Below are 14,268 nucleotides of genomic sequence, written 5' to 3' on the forward strand. Positions count from 1 at the left end.
CCTTATTTATGTTTAAGGTATACAAAATGTTTTATAATATTAATACTAATCTGAAACTTATCTGCCATGTTACGAAGTTCTGAACGTACTTTCATACATTCTTTAGGTACTGGCAACAATGTTTTGTCATCGTTCATTCCTTCTTTAGGGTTAGTGAAGCTTGTCAAGCAGTCGTTTGTATGCTTTCCCTCTCGCCAACCTCAGTTTACTAGGTAAGAAAACGGAAATAAAGAAAATTGATTGAGAATTATTGATGTGCCTGAAGCAGTCAAAATTGGCAACAGCAAAAGTCGCTTGGAAAGGGGCTGTGACCTAAAGGCAATGTACTTTGCTTAAATGACACACCAAGCGCTGCTCTGACGTCCGTGTCGTTACTTTTTTTTTTTTTTTGTCGCGCAATATCATTTAATGGATTACCAACTTGCCCGGAATGCTACTGCTCGCAATGTACTTGTTGCTGGTCAGTATTTGCTGTTCCACGTTTGCTGCTGGTAGTGCTTTTGCATCTAAAGGTGAATCATCCTTAATCAAGTGCTTCTCTATCCCTCAAAAGGCGTATACTCACGGCAAATTTAAAAAAAAGTGTGCTATTCCTCCACCTTGTTTGTATGTATGTATGTATGTATGTATGTATGTATGTATGTATGTATGTATGTATGTATGTATGTATAATAATAATAATAATAATAATAATAATAATAATAATAATAATAATAATAATAATAATAATAATAATAATAATAATAATAATCTTTATTACATCCAGTCGTGTCATGGTTACAAATCCAGCCCGCATAAGCAACATTGCTTGTGTGCGAGGCTGGACAGTCAGCTGGTAGTACTGATATCCGTACAAATAAATAAATAAGAAAAAAAAAAGAAATATAGAAAAAAGAAATAATATTGCAAAAAATCATATTGCAAACAAAAGATAATGTTGCATCAACAGGAAAAAAGATATTGACATTAAAGATGACTTCACAATCACGTTCGCATGCTTCAAATCACGAATAAAAGTTTAAAAAATATGGGCATTACGCATCACCCATGACCTTAAATGTGATTTTATTTGTTTAAATGTTTCTGCGATATCATTAATTGTCATTCAATTTATTGAAATTAGCCGGCACGTAGAAAGCGCGAGTCCTCTTGTCGTAGTTTGTGTACACACGAGGTACCACGTATTTCTCTGTCTGACGTAAGCTGCGAGATTTCACGTTCAAGTTTTTGAATTTAGTAGAAAAACAACTCTTACACATGGCGTCGAACAAAACTTGTTGCTCGACAAACAACATGTCTGACTGGCACATGCTCAGCAAGAGATCTTCCCCATGACCATGGCAGTGTCATTTATGTATGTATGTATGTATGTATGTATGTATGTATGTATGTATGTATGTATGTATGTATGTATGTATGTATGTATGTATGTATGTATGTATGTATGTATGTATGTATGTATGTATGTATGTATGTATGTGTACAAAAAAGCAGAAACGAAAACCGTTCGTGGTTCGATCGGTCGGTCGCGCGACGATAAGCACATATGCACGACTGTATATGTCGCAAAATTGGCAACACAATAACATTCCAAAGCAGGTTCAGATTAAGGGCCTAAAATGGCAGCACCCAGCAAAGTCTATTTAAAACCGTCTGCATCTCAGACAGTGCACGACAGACGACTACGTTCCCTTGTCGCGAAGCGCAGGCGTATACGTATATGTGCGTCACGCTAACCCTTATCGCTTGCGATGTGGTCACGGGCGACAGGAAGCTATATGGAACATCAACAAAAGAGATATGCGATAAAGAAATGACTAAATATTCCTTTCGTGTCTATTTAAGCAAGGGTTAAGTTCAAGGTTTTTCTTCTTTCTTTTTTTTCTATCCGGCGGCCAACGACGTATGCCGTGCCTTTTTGCTCGTGGGAAGACGACGCGAAGGCAGCGTGATCCACAACTCCACCGGAAGGCACGTTCTCGTGTCCGCCCAGTCTTTACTAATGCATGATATTTTGTTTCTCTCTTGTCTCCTGCGACGTCCTCTCTACGCTTTGGGAAGCGTGACTCGTTTGTCCCTGGTAAATCGATACGAAACGCCCGTGACGCAATGGCCGTTACTATAGCGTCCAGTGCACCGCCCTGTCTGGCGGCGCGTATCGTCTGCTGGCACGTATAGTACGCTAGCAGACGACTTGCCGGGCCGCACCCAAGAAACGGCTTGTTTTGTTGTTCTGTGTATTTTGCTTGGGAAGCCTTAGAAATTAGCGAACAATTTAAGGTTCGCTTGTGTGTGAAAGCCATGTGCCTTGGCAAGTTTATTACACGCTATAACTCCACTGGTCGCTTTCAAGTGCTTTCGCGGAACGGTTTACATTCGGCCGATCTAAAACCGTGTGCTAGGAACACATTCGACCTCCTGGTTCATTCAGCACGCCGTGCTATAGCATCTCAGAGCGGATCGGAGGCGCTCTCTTCTAATTCGACCTGGGAGCGCGAGCGAGAACCGGCAGAATCTCGGTCACGTGACTTGCTCCGGGAGCATCTGCATACGTTCGGGTGCGTTAGGTTCTCCCTGGCTTCAACACTCGAGAGGGCTCGACACCGCTTTCAAACTGAGTTGGAGGGCGGTAGGAACCAGTCGAATGTACCATAAGACTTCTCCACTTGTTTCTCGTCAGTGAAGTCATGCAATAAGGGATAGGAAGGGGAGGCGGTTCCCCAAAATTCGACCGATATATATATATATAATGTAAGGACCAACTAGTAACATTACCACCAGCACCAGTAACTAAGTGAATCTTTCCGTACGTTGTACGATAATGTCACCTGCTTCCAGTACGATTATTGCGAAAATAACCCCGACGCAACGCCAAAGCTCCGGTGGCTTTGGCGTTGCGCTGCTGAGTTCGAGGTCGCGGGATCGAATCCCGGTCGCGGTGGCCGCGTGCCAATGGGGAGCGGAATGCAAAAAAATATAATAAAAATAAATAAAGATGCTCGCGTATATCGCGGTTGGGTGCACGTAAAGAAACCCCGTGCACATGCAGTCAAAATTAGTCCGAAGTCTTCCGCTACGGTGTGCTTCATAATCAAATCGTGGTGTCAACCCGTAAAACAACGAAATAATTTTTTTTATTTTTCGTGTGTGGAAATAAATGTAATTTATGTGCGAAATACATGTAAATTCCGTTTAAAAATTTACGGAACATATATGGACTTCCTGGACTGCGTAGGCGGCCTTTTCGTATATAGTGTAGTCTAGTATGTAGTAGCAGCTAAAGAAGTATAGTAGTAGTAGTAGTAGTAGTGGCAGTAGTAATGGTAGGCCATCGTGACAGGGACACATGCACACTCGGGGTGATTGGCGAAGCATATCTGGAAGCACGTTACTGGTTTAGGAGTAAAATTAAGAGTTAATTAATTAATATTTGGGGTTTTACGTGCCAAAACCACTTTCTGATTATGAGGCACGCCGTAGTGGAGGACTCCGGAAATTTTGACCACCTGGGGTTCTTTAACGTGCACCTAAATCTAAGCACACGGGTGTTTTCGCATTTCGCCCCCATCGAAATGCGGCCGCCGTGGCCAAAATTAAGAGTTAACACCTCACCAATATACAATTAATGAAGAGTTTAAGCATAAAAGAAATGAAACCACTGGCTTAGTTTAATTAGGTAAGTAATCTATAAATGAATTTGCTCTTAGTTACGCGGGTGCATTTTTCTTCTCTCTGAAAAGCTTCGCTTATATATATAGTTTGCGCAAACAGAGCAAATGTTTTGTGAGCGCGTATTTTAGTGGCGAGGCCGTTGGAGTAACGGCGCCAGTCTCCCCTACCCCCATCCCCCATCCGACAGACTAAAACGCTTTTTGTTTTATATTCTTTTTCGTTGTCGTACATACACTTCAAAATTTTTTACCTCCTTAAAGTGAATAAGGGTGTAAATGTGTGCATAACACACACTTATATCCTATATAGGTGCAAAGGTGTGAGTTAAAAATTGACTGACACACTTATTCACTTCTAAGGGTGTATATTATTTCACGGTGTGCACGGCGCTTAAGTCCCAACACTGGCATACCTATATACACTCTGAAAAAAAATATTACACCCTTTGGGGCTTATCCTGTCCCCAAACAATAATCGTTATCTTGTCTTGCTTGCGTTTCCTCTCTCGAAAACTCGGCGCTCGCTACTTTCCTGTCGAGAATGCTGCGTCACACTGATAACGCGCGTGCCGTTCGTGACTGGGAAGTACCGGGCTCGCAGTGTCAAAGAAAGGAAACGCGGGCAAGACAGATGACGACTACTGTTTGGGGACAAAATGCATACCCAAAGGGTGTAAAGCTTTTTTACACTCTTAAAACGGTTGCACCCTTTGGGGTGTGTATTTGTCCCACAACAATAATCGTCATCTGCCTTGCTGGCGTTTCCTTTCTTGAAAACTCGGCTCTGGGTGGGGGGGGGGGGGGCCTTCCTGTCGAGAATGCTGCGTCACACTGATAGCGCGCATGCCTTTCGTTACTGGGAAGTACCGGGCTCGCAGTGTTAAAGGAAGGAAACGCGGGTAAGACAGATGACGATTATTGTTGTGGGACAAGATACGCCCCAAAAGGTGTAAATTTTTCTAAGAGTGTAGAGTGCACACTCTACACTCTTAGAAACATTTACACCCTTTGGGGCTTATCTTGTCCCACAACAATAATCGTCATCTGTCTTACCCGCGTTTCCTTCCTTTAACACTGCGAGCCCGGTACTTCCCAGTAACGAAAGGCATGCGCGCTATCAGTGTGACGCAGCATTCTTGACAGGAAAGTAGCGGGCGCCGAGTTTTCGAGAGAGGAAACGCAAGCAAGGCAGATAACGATTATTGCAGTGGGACAAATATACACCCCAAAGGGTGCAACCGTTTTAAGAGTGTAAGAAAAGTTTGCACCCTTTCAAGTTTATCTCTTCCACACAACGATAATCGTCATCCGTCTTGCCCGAATTTTCTTTCTTTGACGCTGCGAGCCCGGTACTTCCAAGTCACGAACGGCATGCGCGTTATCAGCATGACAGAGCATTCTCGACAGGAAAGCAGCGAGCGCAGCGTTTTCCAGAGAGGAAACGCAAGCAAGACAGATGACGATTATCGTTGTGTGGCAAATATACATCCCAAAGGGTGCAACTGTTTTTAGAGTGTACACATCAGGCCTTAACGCGCCATCTCAGGTCGATGTCCTTGCCATGGCAATACGAGTTCTCCGCTGTCTGAGCAAACTAAACGAGCGTTCCGCCGGCAGCGAATCGGGAGTCGTTTTCGTCGGGACCGCGTGGTGGCATCGGTCCAAACTTCGCAAGCGCATGCCTCGGAGCATTCCGTGCGGGCAAGCGGTCACCGACGGGGGCCCTCCGAGCCGAACGAACGAAGAACGCCGCGTTGGGGAGCCGGTCACGCGTCGCATTCGATTGCGCCTCGTCAGCACTCGGGTGGGTTCGATTTTTTTTTTCGAGCGGTCAACATCGAATAACGAGCAATAGTTGTACGCGATGACTGGCGGGGAGGAGGTATAGGCGCGATTAAAATGGCGTACTGACGCCGTATTTTTCGCAGTTGTAGAATCTATATGCTCTGCGGCTGCTGATGCCATGCGCAGCCGCGGCCGGAGTAGAAGCGAAGATGCATGCTAACCTGCACCCCCCCCCTCCCCTTAACGCGCGCGAGAAGACGCCTCCGCATCGAAGGCATCAACCCTCTCGGCTCACCCTCGCACGGCTTCTCCTCGCACCTACATAATACAACGCACGAGCGCGATCTTACGGGACCTGAACCTTAAACGGAACCTCACGGTGGCATCAACGCCGACGAATGCGGAATTTGCCTGGAGTGTCCTACATACAATTGTCATCGCAAGAAAACCAGTACGCGCGGCCGCGACCTTTTTACACATGGACTTTATAACGGAACCTCCCGGCGACGAATGCGGCGAATTCAGCGTTCGTCGACGCCGAAGAATGCAGAATCTGCCTGGAGTGTCCTATACACAATTACCATCGCAATAAAACGAGTGCACGCACGCACATCACTTCGAGCCTTCGCGGATCTGGTTGTAGGACAGCATGCGACTGCGTTCGCCAGCAGAAGACACAGAAAGCATCATCACCGCATGCAACACACACGAGCTTTGGCTTGGTTTGGTGCCTGCAGTTATAGCACAGCCCCTAGTGGGGTTTGGCCATGAATCGGGCGGCAGTGGGTCGAAAAAGAATAAGTATACCTAAATAGGATTTTTTTGTTTACTGAAAATGAGATATTAAATGAATTCTAATCGTTAATAATAATTTTCATGCTATAGTTTCTTAAAATTAGAAGTTAATATTTTTGGTTTCTTGTTGTGGAAAATAACAGAGTAAAATTAGCATGGAAGTCTCCTTGTTTCCACTATAAAAGTATGTATGGCATCACATACGTTCCTATTACAGTGTCCTATAGTGCCGACGCCCCCTGAGACAGAATGATAGGTAGCGTAGTGGCTAATCCAAGTTGGCGGAGGGGACCTTCTAGAAGTCGTTTTCTATGCTCGATGAACCTGCGACACGCGAGCGCGGAAGAAAGAGAGGCGAGGACGAGGAAAAGAAATAAGCAGCATGGGCGGCTCGGGCTCGCGCGCTGCATCGACGGCCGATCGGCCCGTACCACCGCCGCCGCAGCAGCAGCAGCCGGCCTGCTCCGACGCTCTGGCCCTGAGCTCGGCGCCCCGGTCGGGTCCGCTGCTGGTGCCCCGCTACGCCATGTTCATCCGGCGCGCATGGAGCAGGCTGCGCAAGGCGCCGGCGTCGACCGCCACGGCTCCCTACGCGTCGCCCGCAGACGTCCGCGACGCCGGAGTCCAGCAGTCGACCAGTCCCTCGACGACGGCCGAGGACAAAGGCAAGGCCGCAGGAGGAGGTCCTTCGGCGAGGGCTACGTCCTTGATGGGCGTCGTCATGTCTTCCGCGGCGGAGGAGAGGATACGGTGGCGCAGGTGAGCACTTTTGTCTCGCCACCTGGACGTGCTTAATGTTTTCTGGAAAAATCCCTAGACAGAAATCTTGCGCTATGGTGTCTATACGGGTGCTTCAAGTATCGGTTCAGTCAGCCTGAGTTCCGTACAAAGACTACCACAGCGAACTCTGGTAGCTGAAATGTATGGTAGCCTATCGTAGACGAACGATTGCAGCAGCTGCAGAGTTCCATCTCGGCAATCTTAGTTGTTAGCTCTACGGCCTGCGCGGGTTGACTGAAGTTTGACAGAAGTTACACGAAGGACTCGCAGCTGTAGCCGGTGACCATGTAAAAATTTCGTATGAGCTCCGCCCTCAAGACCCTCTCTCTGCCACCGCACTCCAATCTAAACTTAACTGCGTGGCCTCCAACACTGCACCTTCGCGCCGGTGGGATCTCGAAGGCCACGCAGAAAGACGTCGGCATTCAAAGAAATCCAAGTATTCGCCATGGCGTCGTGCAAATGAGCGAACGGAAATGACTGGTGAATCTGGAAAGCGCGTTGTGTATTTGCCACCGAGTTCGTAGGTAAACACTGACTTGTGTGCATGTCGTCCGTTGGTTCGCGTCTCGCGGCGCGTCGTTCCGTAAACTGTTCACGAGTGGACCGAAACATCTGGACGCCGCTCGTTCAGTCGTGTCGAGGGATGCGTGTCGATCGACTACACGCAACGATGTGTTCAAACAAGCAGTGGCGGATATACTTTTAGGGAACGTATATCCCAGTCCTCGTGTTCTTACGTGCGATAGCGCGCGTCAGTGATTGGAATTCATCAACTAGACCAGAAATTTCAAACATCGTTGCCGAAGAGAAACGTCGTCTGCTCTTTTTGCATACACCTATTTGTTTCAAATATGCAGCTCAGTTGTATACACGGCGTCCCAGCTAACGTTAGCCCAGCTGTTCAACGAAAAAGAAAACAAAAATTGGAGGACGCTTAAGCTTCGCCTTCAAGAGTGGAACGCGACAGCGTTCCCGTCGACCCGCCAAGGGGTGGAAGAGAATGGGCTACGGCGCAGCGACTACGCGCCCCGCATCGGACGCGGTGAGCGTCGAGCAACGCAGCGTTCGGAGCGACAACGAAATGTGCGCCTGAGCAAGCGACGCACGCCTGAGCCTTAGAAACAGCTCGTTTCTAAGGCAACACCGCGTTCACTAGAGGCGCTTTTGCACCGCACAGGCAATAACGATATTCCATATGACCTTATTATGCTGCTGAGCCTCCATAGTATATGGTCCACAAGAATGTCGGTATGTCATGCTGATGTGAATGCCCATTCTGTGCGAGAAAACTTTATTGAAAGTGTCGTCTACATGCGTGAAGTGTACAAAGCCCAGAAAGAACCGCCCGATTGGTTGCCGCTGTTCGATGAGTTGGCTAAATTCAAGCGATTTTAATTTCAGAGAGTCAGCATAAGCTAAGCTGATTCCCTTTTTAACAATGCATTCGCATGGCATTTCTGTAACGAGGAAATAAAGAAAAAAAAGAACTCGTGGCTCAGTGGTAACGTCTCCGTCTCACACTCCGGAGACCCTGGTTCGATTCCCACCCAGCCCATCTTGCAAGTTGTTTTTCATTCATGAAGTGCCTGCTGGAATTTATCGCTCACGGCCAACGCCGCCGACGACACCGGCTTTTCTGCGACACGAGCTCCTTAACGCTGTCACGTTAAAATAGATTAAGGAGATATGGTGGAAGGTCAGATTCTAAAGCCTGCGGCGTTCGGTCATCGGTTCTCTGACGAGCGAACACCGTATAGGCCTCATAACTGTATCTTAGATCTCCCCCCCCCCTGAACATCTTCGCTAACGTTAGCTGAATCACACGGTATACCGAACAATTAACATCCGTTGTATCGCATAGGAACGGCCGAGACCGTCGAAGAAGTTGGGGCTTCCGTAAACTGAAGACCAGGAGTGACTCGGCCATGTCTAGTCCTGAGGGCCCGGCTAGTCCGAAGGCGCCTCCAAACGTCGCGGCCGACGTCGCCGGCGCCTTAGCAGAAGGCTCGCCGCGAAGTCCGTCTGCCAACAAGCCCGGACTGACGCCCGCGGGGACGCTCGACCCCAGCACAGTCACGAATGCGACGGCGGGAGCAGACGATTACGCCTGCCTTGCAGAAGACGACATCAATTGGTCCACCGGCTATGTCAAGCTCTGCTACATGCCGGACGCTCTCAACCAAGGTCGTATGTTCGCTTCTAAATGTGCATCGCATTATTTTTTAGTGCGGCAACGTTTTCTTTTGAGAACCCTCACACACGTTGAGCGTGGCTGCAGACTTGCGCCCTCTAAAGCATCTGACGCAGGCTACATGCAGAGTAAGAGAGAAAGCTTCTCCCAGAAACATATATCAAAGTTTCCCTCAGTTTCCTGGCAAATACAACTAAGACGTCTGATCTCATAGTGATGATTAATAGTGTTTTATGGCGCAAGGGCTACGACAGCCAAAGAGCGCCAGTAACAGTGTTTAGTAGTGCGGTATATAGAAAGTTACAAACGTGACTGCGTGCATAATGGGTTGCAATGCCTGTGATGCGCTGCGGTGGGTGTAAAGGCCTAAGAATTAGAAAACATTAGTCTTGCATTTCTTGAGGGAATTTAGGATGATCATGCAGCACTTGGTGTAGCGTAGGGGAGATGAGTTTAAAAGCGGTAAGATATATCTCATAGTCTGCGGTATCGAGGACAATTTAAAGCTTCTCTTTTTTTTTCTCTCTCACTTTTGTCGCATGTACACAAGCCTGCCTTCAGTTTCAGTGAGCAGAAATATACGCGCGACTATAGCATGCGTGTAGAGTGTGCAGATACTATAGTTATATATAGTTCCTTGTGAAGGAAAAGCTACAGTATAGCTGCAAATAACGCTCTAGAGTGCAACGCTGAACTAATTTTTTTTATTTGGTTCATGGTCCTTACAATAAAAACCGCAAATCGAAAGTGATGTTGGAGTCCAAGTGGATTGCGAAGCTTGTAAGAGTTGGCGAGGTAGATGCGATAGCTGAAGCATGGCCGCTCAATGCAAAAGCGCCTTGCTTTTGCATCGTCCTTTTGCAAGGTGCTTTTGCACCCCGAGCTTTTGCATCGAGCGGCAGTGGTTGAACACACGCGCGCACGGCCTATATTCGCCTGCGAAGACAACGTATAAAGCTTGTCGACGGCAGAATGCTGGGCGTGGGCTTTATGCACAGGGAGGAATGACACATGTGTAACTACATACAAGGCTTAATTCTATGCCCATTGTATAAAAGTGGCATATATTATATGACGCATTCTGTGGCAATAGCCAAGGATGGAGAAGACACACACAGCGCCTAAGTTGTCTACTAGGGGCCGCGTGCCTAATGGAATTTGCCGAAAGGACCACACCAGGAAGCCCTATTTGTTGTCCACCATATATAGGCGATGTTCTCCGTGCAATGTAGAGCAGATAACCGGCGGACCATTAGACCTACGGAATGGGTGCCAAGGGAAGCGAAAGCGAAGCCGAGTACACAGCAGAAAATTAGGCAGCGTGAGCAAATGAGGAAATTTGCAGGCGAAAGTTGGAATCGGCTAACGCAATAGGACGGGGGTGTAATTAGAGATCGCTGGGAAAGACCTTCGTCCTGCAGTGGACATAAAAATATGCTGCTGCTGTTGATGATGATTCTGCTGCTGCTGCTGATGATTATATGCGAGAAAAGGATGAGCGTGCCAACCTCCGGGGAAGTTCGCTTTAAAAAGTTCCCGCGTTAGAACTGTTCATGAAAAGAGCAGCAACTAGGCCCGTGAAGGCGGCCAGCCGATATGACATCCTGCACTTACGAGTTCGAAAGTGCGTTGCAGATGCGATACCCCAGATATCAAGTTTCAGGTAAACATAATACAAACTGGGCGAGGTCCCGATTCCCCTCCCGTTGCAGAGTGCAGCTCGTTCCAGGACCTGCGCAAGGGTCTTGACGAGTATCCCGCAACCACTGTGCAAAGCCAGGTGGTCGTGGAACGCCTGCAGAGCGTGGAGCAGCGGGTGAACCTCCGCGATGGCAGGTCTGTCTTCAGCGAGACCACTGAGCGGATATGCTACGGCCGGAAGACGGCGCGAGTCGTCTCGGAGGGCGACACCTCCGAGGAACAGGCATGCGAACTCATGACCTTCGACGCCGACGGCTCCATGACGACGGCGGTCCTTCAGAGGTCCGTCGTCGTCCAGCAGAAGCGTTCCAGGACCGAGTGTCCTGGATGGCAGACGTCTACGCCGGACATCACCGACGAAGAGCGGACAGTTCTCGCGGTCCCGCAGCAGCAGGTCCAGACGACCTCTACGACAACGCCCGGGGTGACGCCAGAACCGATCGAGACCCGTCGCTGCGGCAGCCTGTCCCCTACGGGGCCCGTGGTGGGAAACTACTGCCCGGTGGGTCTTCTGATCCAGCCTCACCAACAGTATCAGCAGCAGCGCCGACGTTGCTGGGGAAACGGCATCTCCAGCGACGACAACGGCAGGGGCGGTGCAGCGGTTCAGCGTCGGGACTCGGTTTTCGACAGCGGCTCCTTCCTGTATGCCCTCAGGCACAGTCCCCCCGCAAACTTCCCGCCCCCGCACCCGCCCGCAACGTCCGAACAGCAGCGCCAGCAGCAGTTCTGGTGCGGCGATCGCGGCAGTCTCGAGAACTACGCCGCCAGGGGAGACTTCAGCGGGCAGGCCGGTACCTGGCACAACCGTCACCGCCGCCGCCACCAAGTTCCCAGAGCGGAACGGTGTTCCGGTTCCGCTCCGAGTTCCGAAGACGACGGCAGCGCCTTCGCGCGGAGGACGTCCGCGTCCTCGCGCCAACGGTCTGGGACGGCCGCGGCGAAGGCGTCCTTCGACGACGGGGAGGTCGCGGACATCTTCATGTTCAGCGACGACGACGACGACCTCTGCGCGGAAGACCTTTGCGCGACCGATAGCGATCACGATCGCCCGGTGGTGGCGCCACCGATGCGGCCTGGCAACAACAACCACCACTTTGAGGTCAACCTCGGATCTCGAGAGATGGCCGCCGCAGCTGGGGGTCAAAGGAATGTCGAGGACGGTTCCGGGGACAACTCCTCGAGGATGATAGAGTTGGCGGTGCGCATTTGACGGGGCTGCAGTTCTGAGTGGGGAGAGAAAAAAAAGAGTTTAGTTGTGCGAGCGCGAGTGCATTAAAAGAGAGTGTCTGTACCGTTGCCGAAAAGCGGTGTACGTTTGTGTTTCAATGTACCGGCAACTATTTAGACTGAATCTGCTCCGTAATGTATCGCTACCTTTCGCATGCCTGGGTGCATATTCACCAGTCGCCTATCAAGTGCAGCCGTTTGAAGCATAAGCTCCGGAGAAGCCGGAGAAACTAAGTAATGCTGTTCAGCGGGCAATCGGTGGTCTTCGTTGATGTTGACACAATATAAACGGTATACACTACGAGATGACGGACACTACAAACGGTGGACCCATGCTGAAGTTTGCTTAACACATGACTACACGAGCAAGAACCAAATTTCAGTTAGTATCCTCTGACATTGTGGCTCACACCAACTGTGGGGGATCACATGTCCATGGAATCTGGTGGATAAGGGTTAATAAATGTAGTCGTCCATGTTTTATGTCGTTGGCGTCTTTCTCGCAGTGTCACCTTTATATTGCGCTGGTGACATGAATGAAGAGCCAGAGGGACAACTCGAAAGTTAGGCTGAAGCCGAATATAAGGTCGAACGCAAGCATTTCGCAAAAAAAAAATCGACATTCAGTTTCTCCGCAAATTGCAAATCATGCGTTCTTTAAATGCGATAGCACCATGCAGATCGAAACTGGCCATCGGGTTTGTGTGCCCGGGATTTGTAACGCAGGCCGATCCCGAAGGCAGTGTTCAATGCGATAGCATTATTATGTAGATCAAAACTTGGACTTCGCCGATGGGGGAAAATATGCCTTTCGGTGGGGCAACAGCTGAGTCGAGAACGAGAGAGTGTGTGCGTGGGTGCGTGTAAGCGTGTGTGTGTGTGTGTGTGTTGTCCATGCCAGTGATCATAATGCAGTGACAACTATGATTACTACGATGTTCAAATGAACTGGAAGCAATCGCGCTGTTGTGGTAGTCAGGTAGGTAGCAGCAGTTATAGACAATAAGGTGACAACTCATACAGGTGACCACGAAGTGAGAAAAGGAAGTCGTGGGAATGGTCGATAGATAATCACCGAATGAGATTATCATAATGCCGTTGCGCGTAAGGTCACTCGAGTGAAACACGAAGCCCTGTGCGTTCTCATTTTTCTTTCGTTTTTGTGTGCCAAAGAAATGCAAACAGCGTTTCCAAGGGATACCTTAACAACCGATTTACACCTTCCGTTTAGCGCCCCTTTGACGATGCCGTTCCTTTACGATCACACCTGCCACCGTAGCGGCGTTTCACTATGCTCTCCGCGGTCGTTGGACTTCGTTCGTATATCGTACGAAACAGCGGCGCATGCGTGGTGGCGCACGCCCTATCCCTATGTCGTGCGCGTTCGCGTCTGCGTCACGCAAACACCCACGTGACACCCGTTTCCGCTTTGAAAGATTCCCCCACGCGGGGCGGCGCGCCTTGTTCGCGATCGTGTTTGTAGGTTGGCCACCTTTTTGGAGAACGAAACTCGCAAGCGAGCCCCGTATGGTCACACATTGCTCTGTCTCGGCAGTTGCGTGCAGTAATGGGGAAGCTACGGGCGTCTCGACCAATCGGGAGAGCAAACGCGACAAAAAAAGAAAGAAAATGCTATATCCGTGCACGCCTTGGTGACCGCGCAAGCGCCTGCGTTTGTAGCTATAGGTCTCGCAGCTTTGGCCCTGCTGCGCAAAACCAGTAAGACCAAGACTAAGTATATAAAATATTGCTGAACCTCTTTGACCGGTTTCATTCGGCTTTCTTTTCGTGCGCGGCTCCACCGCTCTTTCCGTTGACGAGGAGTTCGCTTACAACTGATAGCCTTTAGAGCGTGGGTTGGGTTGTTTTTGTGCGGGGAACGGTCTTCGCGCGAACTAATCATAATGTTACGGGGAACACGCGCTGCGGCACAGGAGTGTCTGTATGAGGGTGGAGGACAGGAAGGGGGGGGGGGCGCAGGAGAGCAAATACAGAAGAGAAGCGAATCAAGGTCGAAAAGCTGTAACGCCTTTCCTTCACGGTGCCTCACTTCTCGTTCTTATTTTTTTTTTTCGCAGCTGGATGGCTGTTTCCAACTAAGCTGCTTACATT

At 49.3% G+C, this 14,268-nt stretch overlaps 1 protein-coding gene across 2 annotated transcripts; it reads left to right on the plus strand.

The window, feature by feature from the left end:
- Nucleotides 1-6,522: 6,522 nt before the first annotated feature.
- LOC142590002 (uncharacterized) lies at nt 6,523-12,630 on the plus strand. Of its 2 annotated transcripts, none has more exons than XM_075701806.1 (3): nt 6,523-7,010; nt 8,896-9,221; nt 10,938-12,630. In XM_075701806.1, exons 1-3 carry the CDS (start codon nt 6,634-6,636, stop codon nt 12,137-12,139), a joined length of 1,905 nt encoding a protein of 634 aa, XP_075557921.1. In that variant the 5' UTR covers nt 6,523-6,633; the 3' UTR covers nt 12,140-12,630. The 2 variants fall into 2 exon arrangements, with proteins under 2 accessions (XP_075557921.1, XP_075557922.1); XM_075701807.1 differs by having other exon boundaries at nt 8,896-9,218.
- Nucleotides 12,631-14,268: the final 1,638 nt, after the last annotated feature.

The sequence above is a fragment of the Dermacentor variabilis genome, chromosome 8, assembly GCF_050947875.1.
Source record: "Dermacentor variabilis isolate Ectoservices chromosome 8, ASM5094787v1, whole genome shotgun sequence".
Taxonomy (NCBI): domain Eukaryota; kingdom Metazoa; phylum Arthropoda; class Arachnida; order Ixodida; family Ixodidae; genus Dermacentor; species Dermacentor variabilis.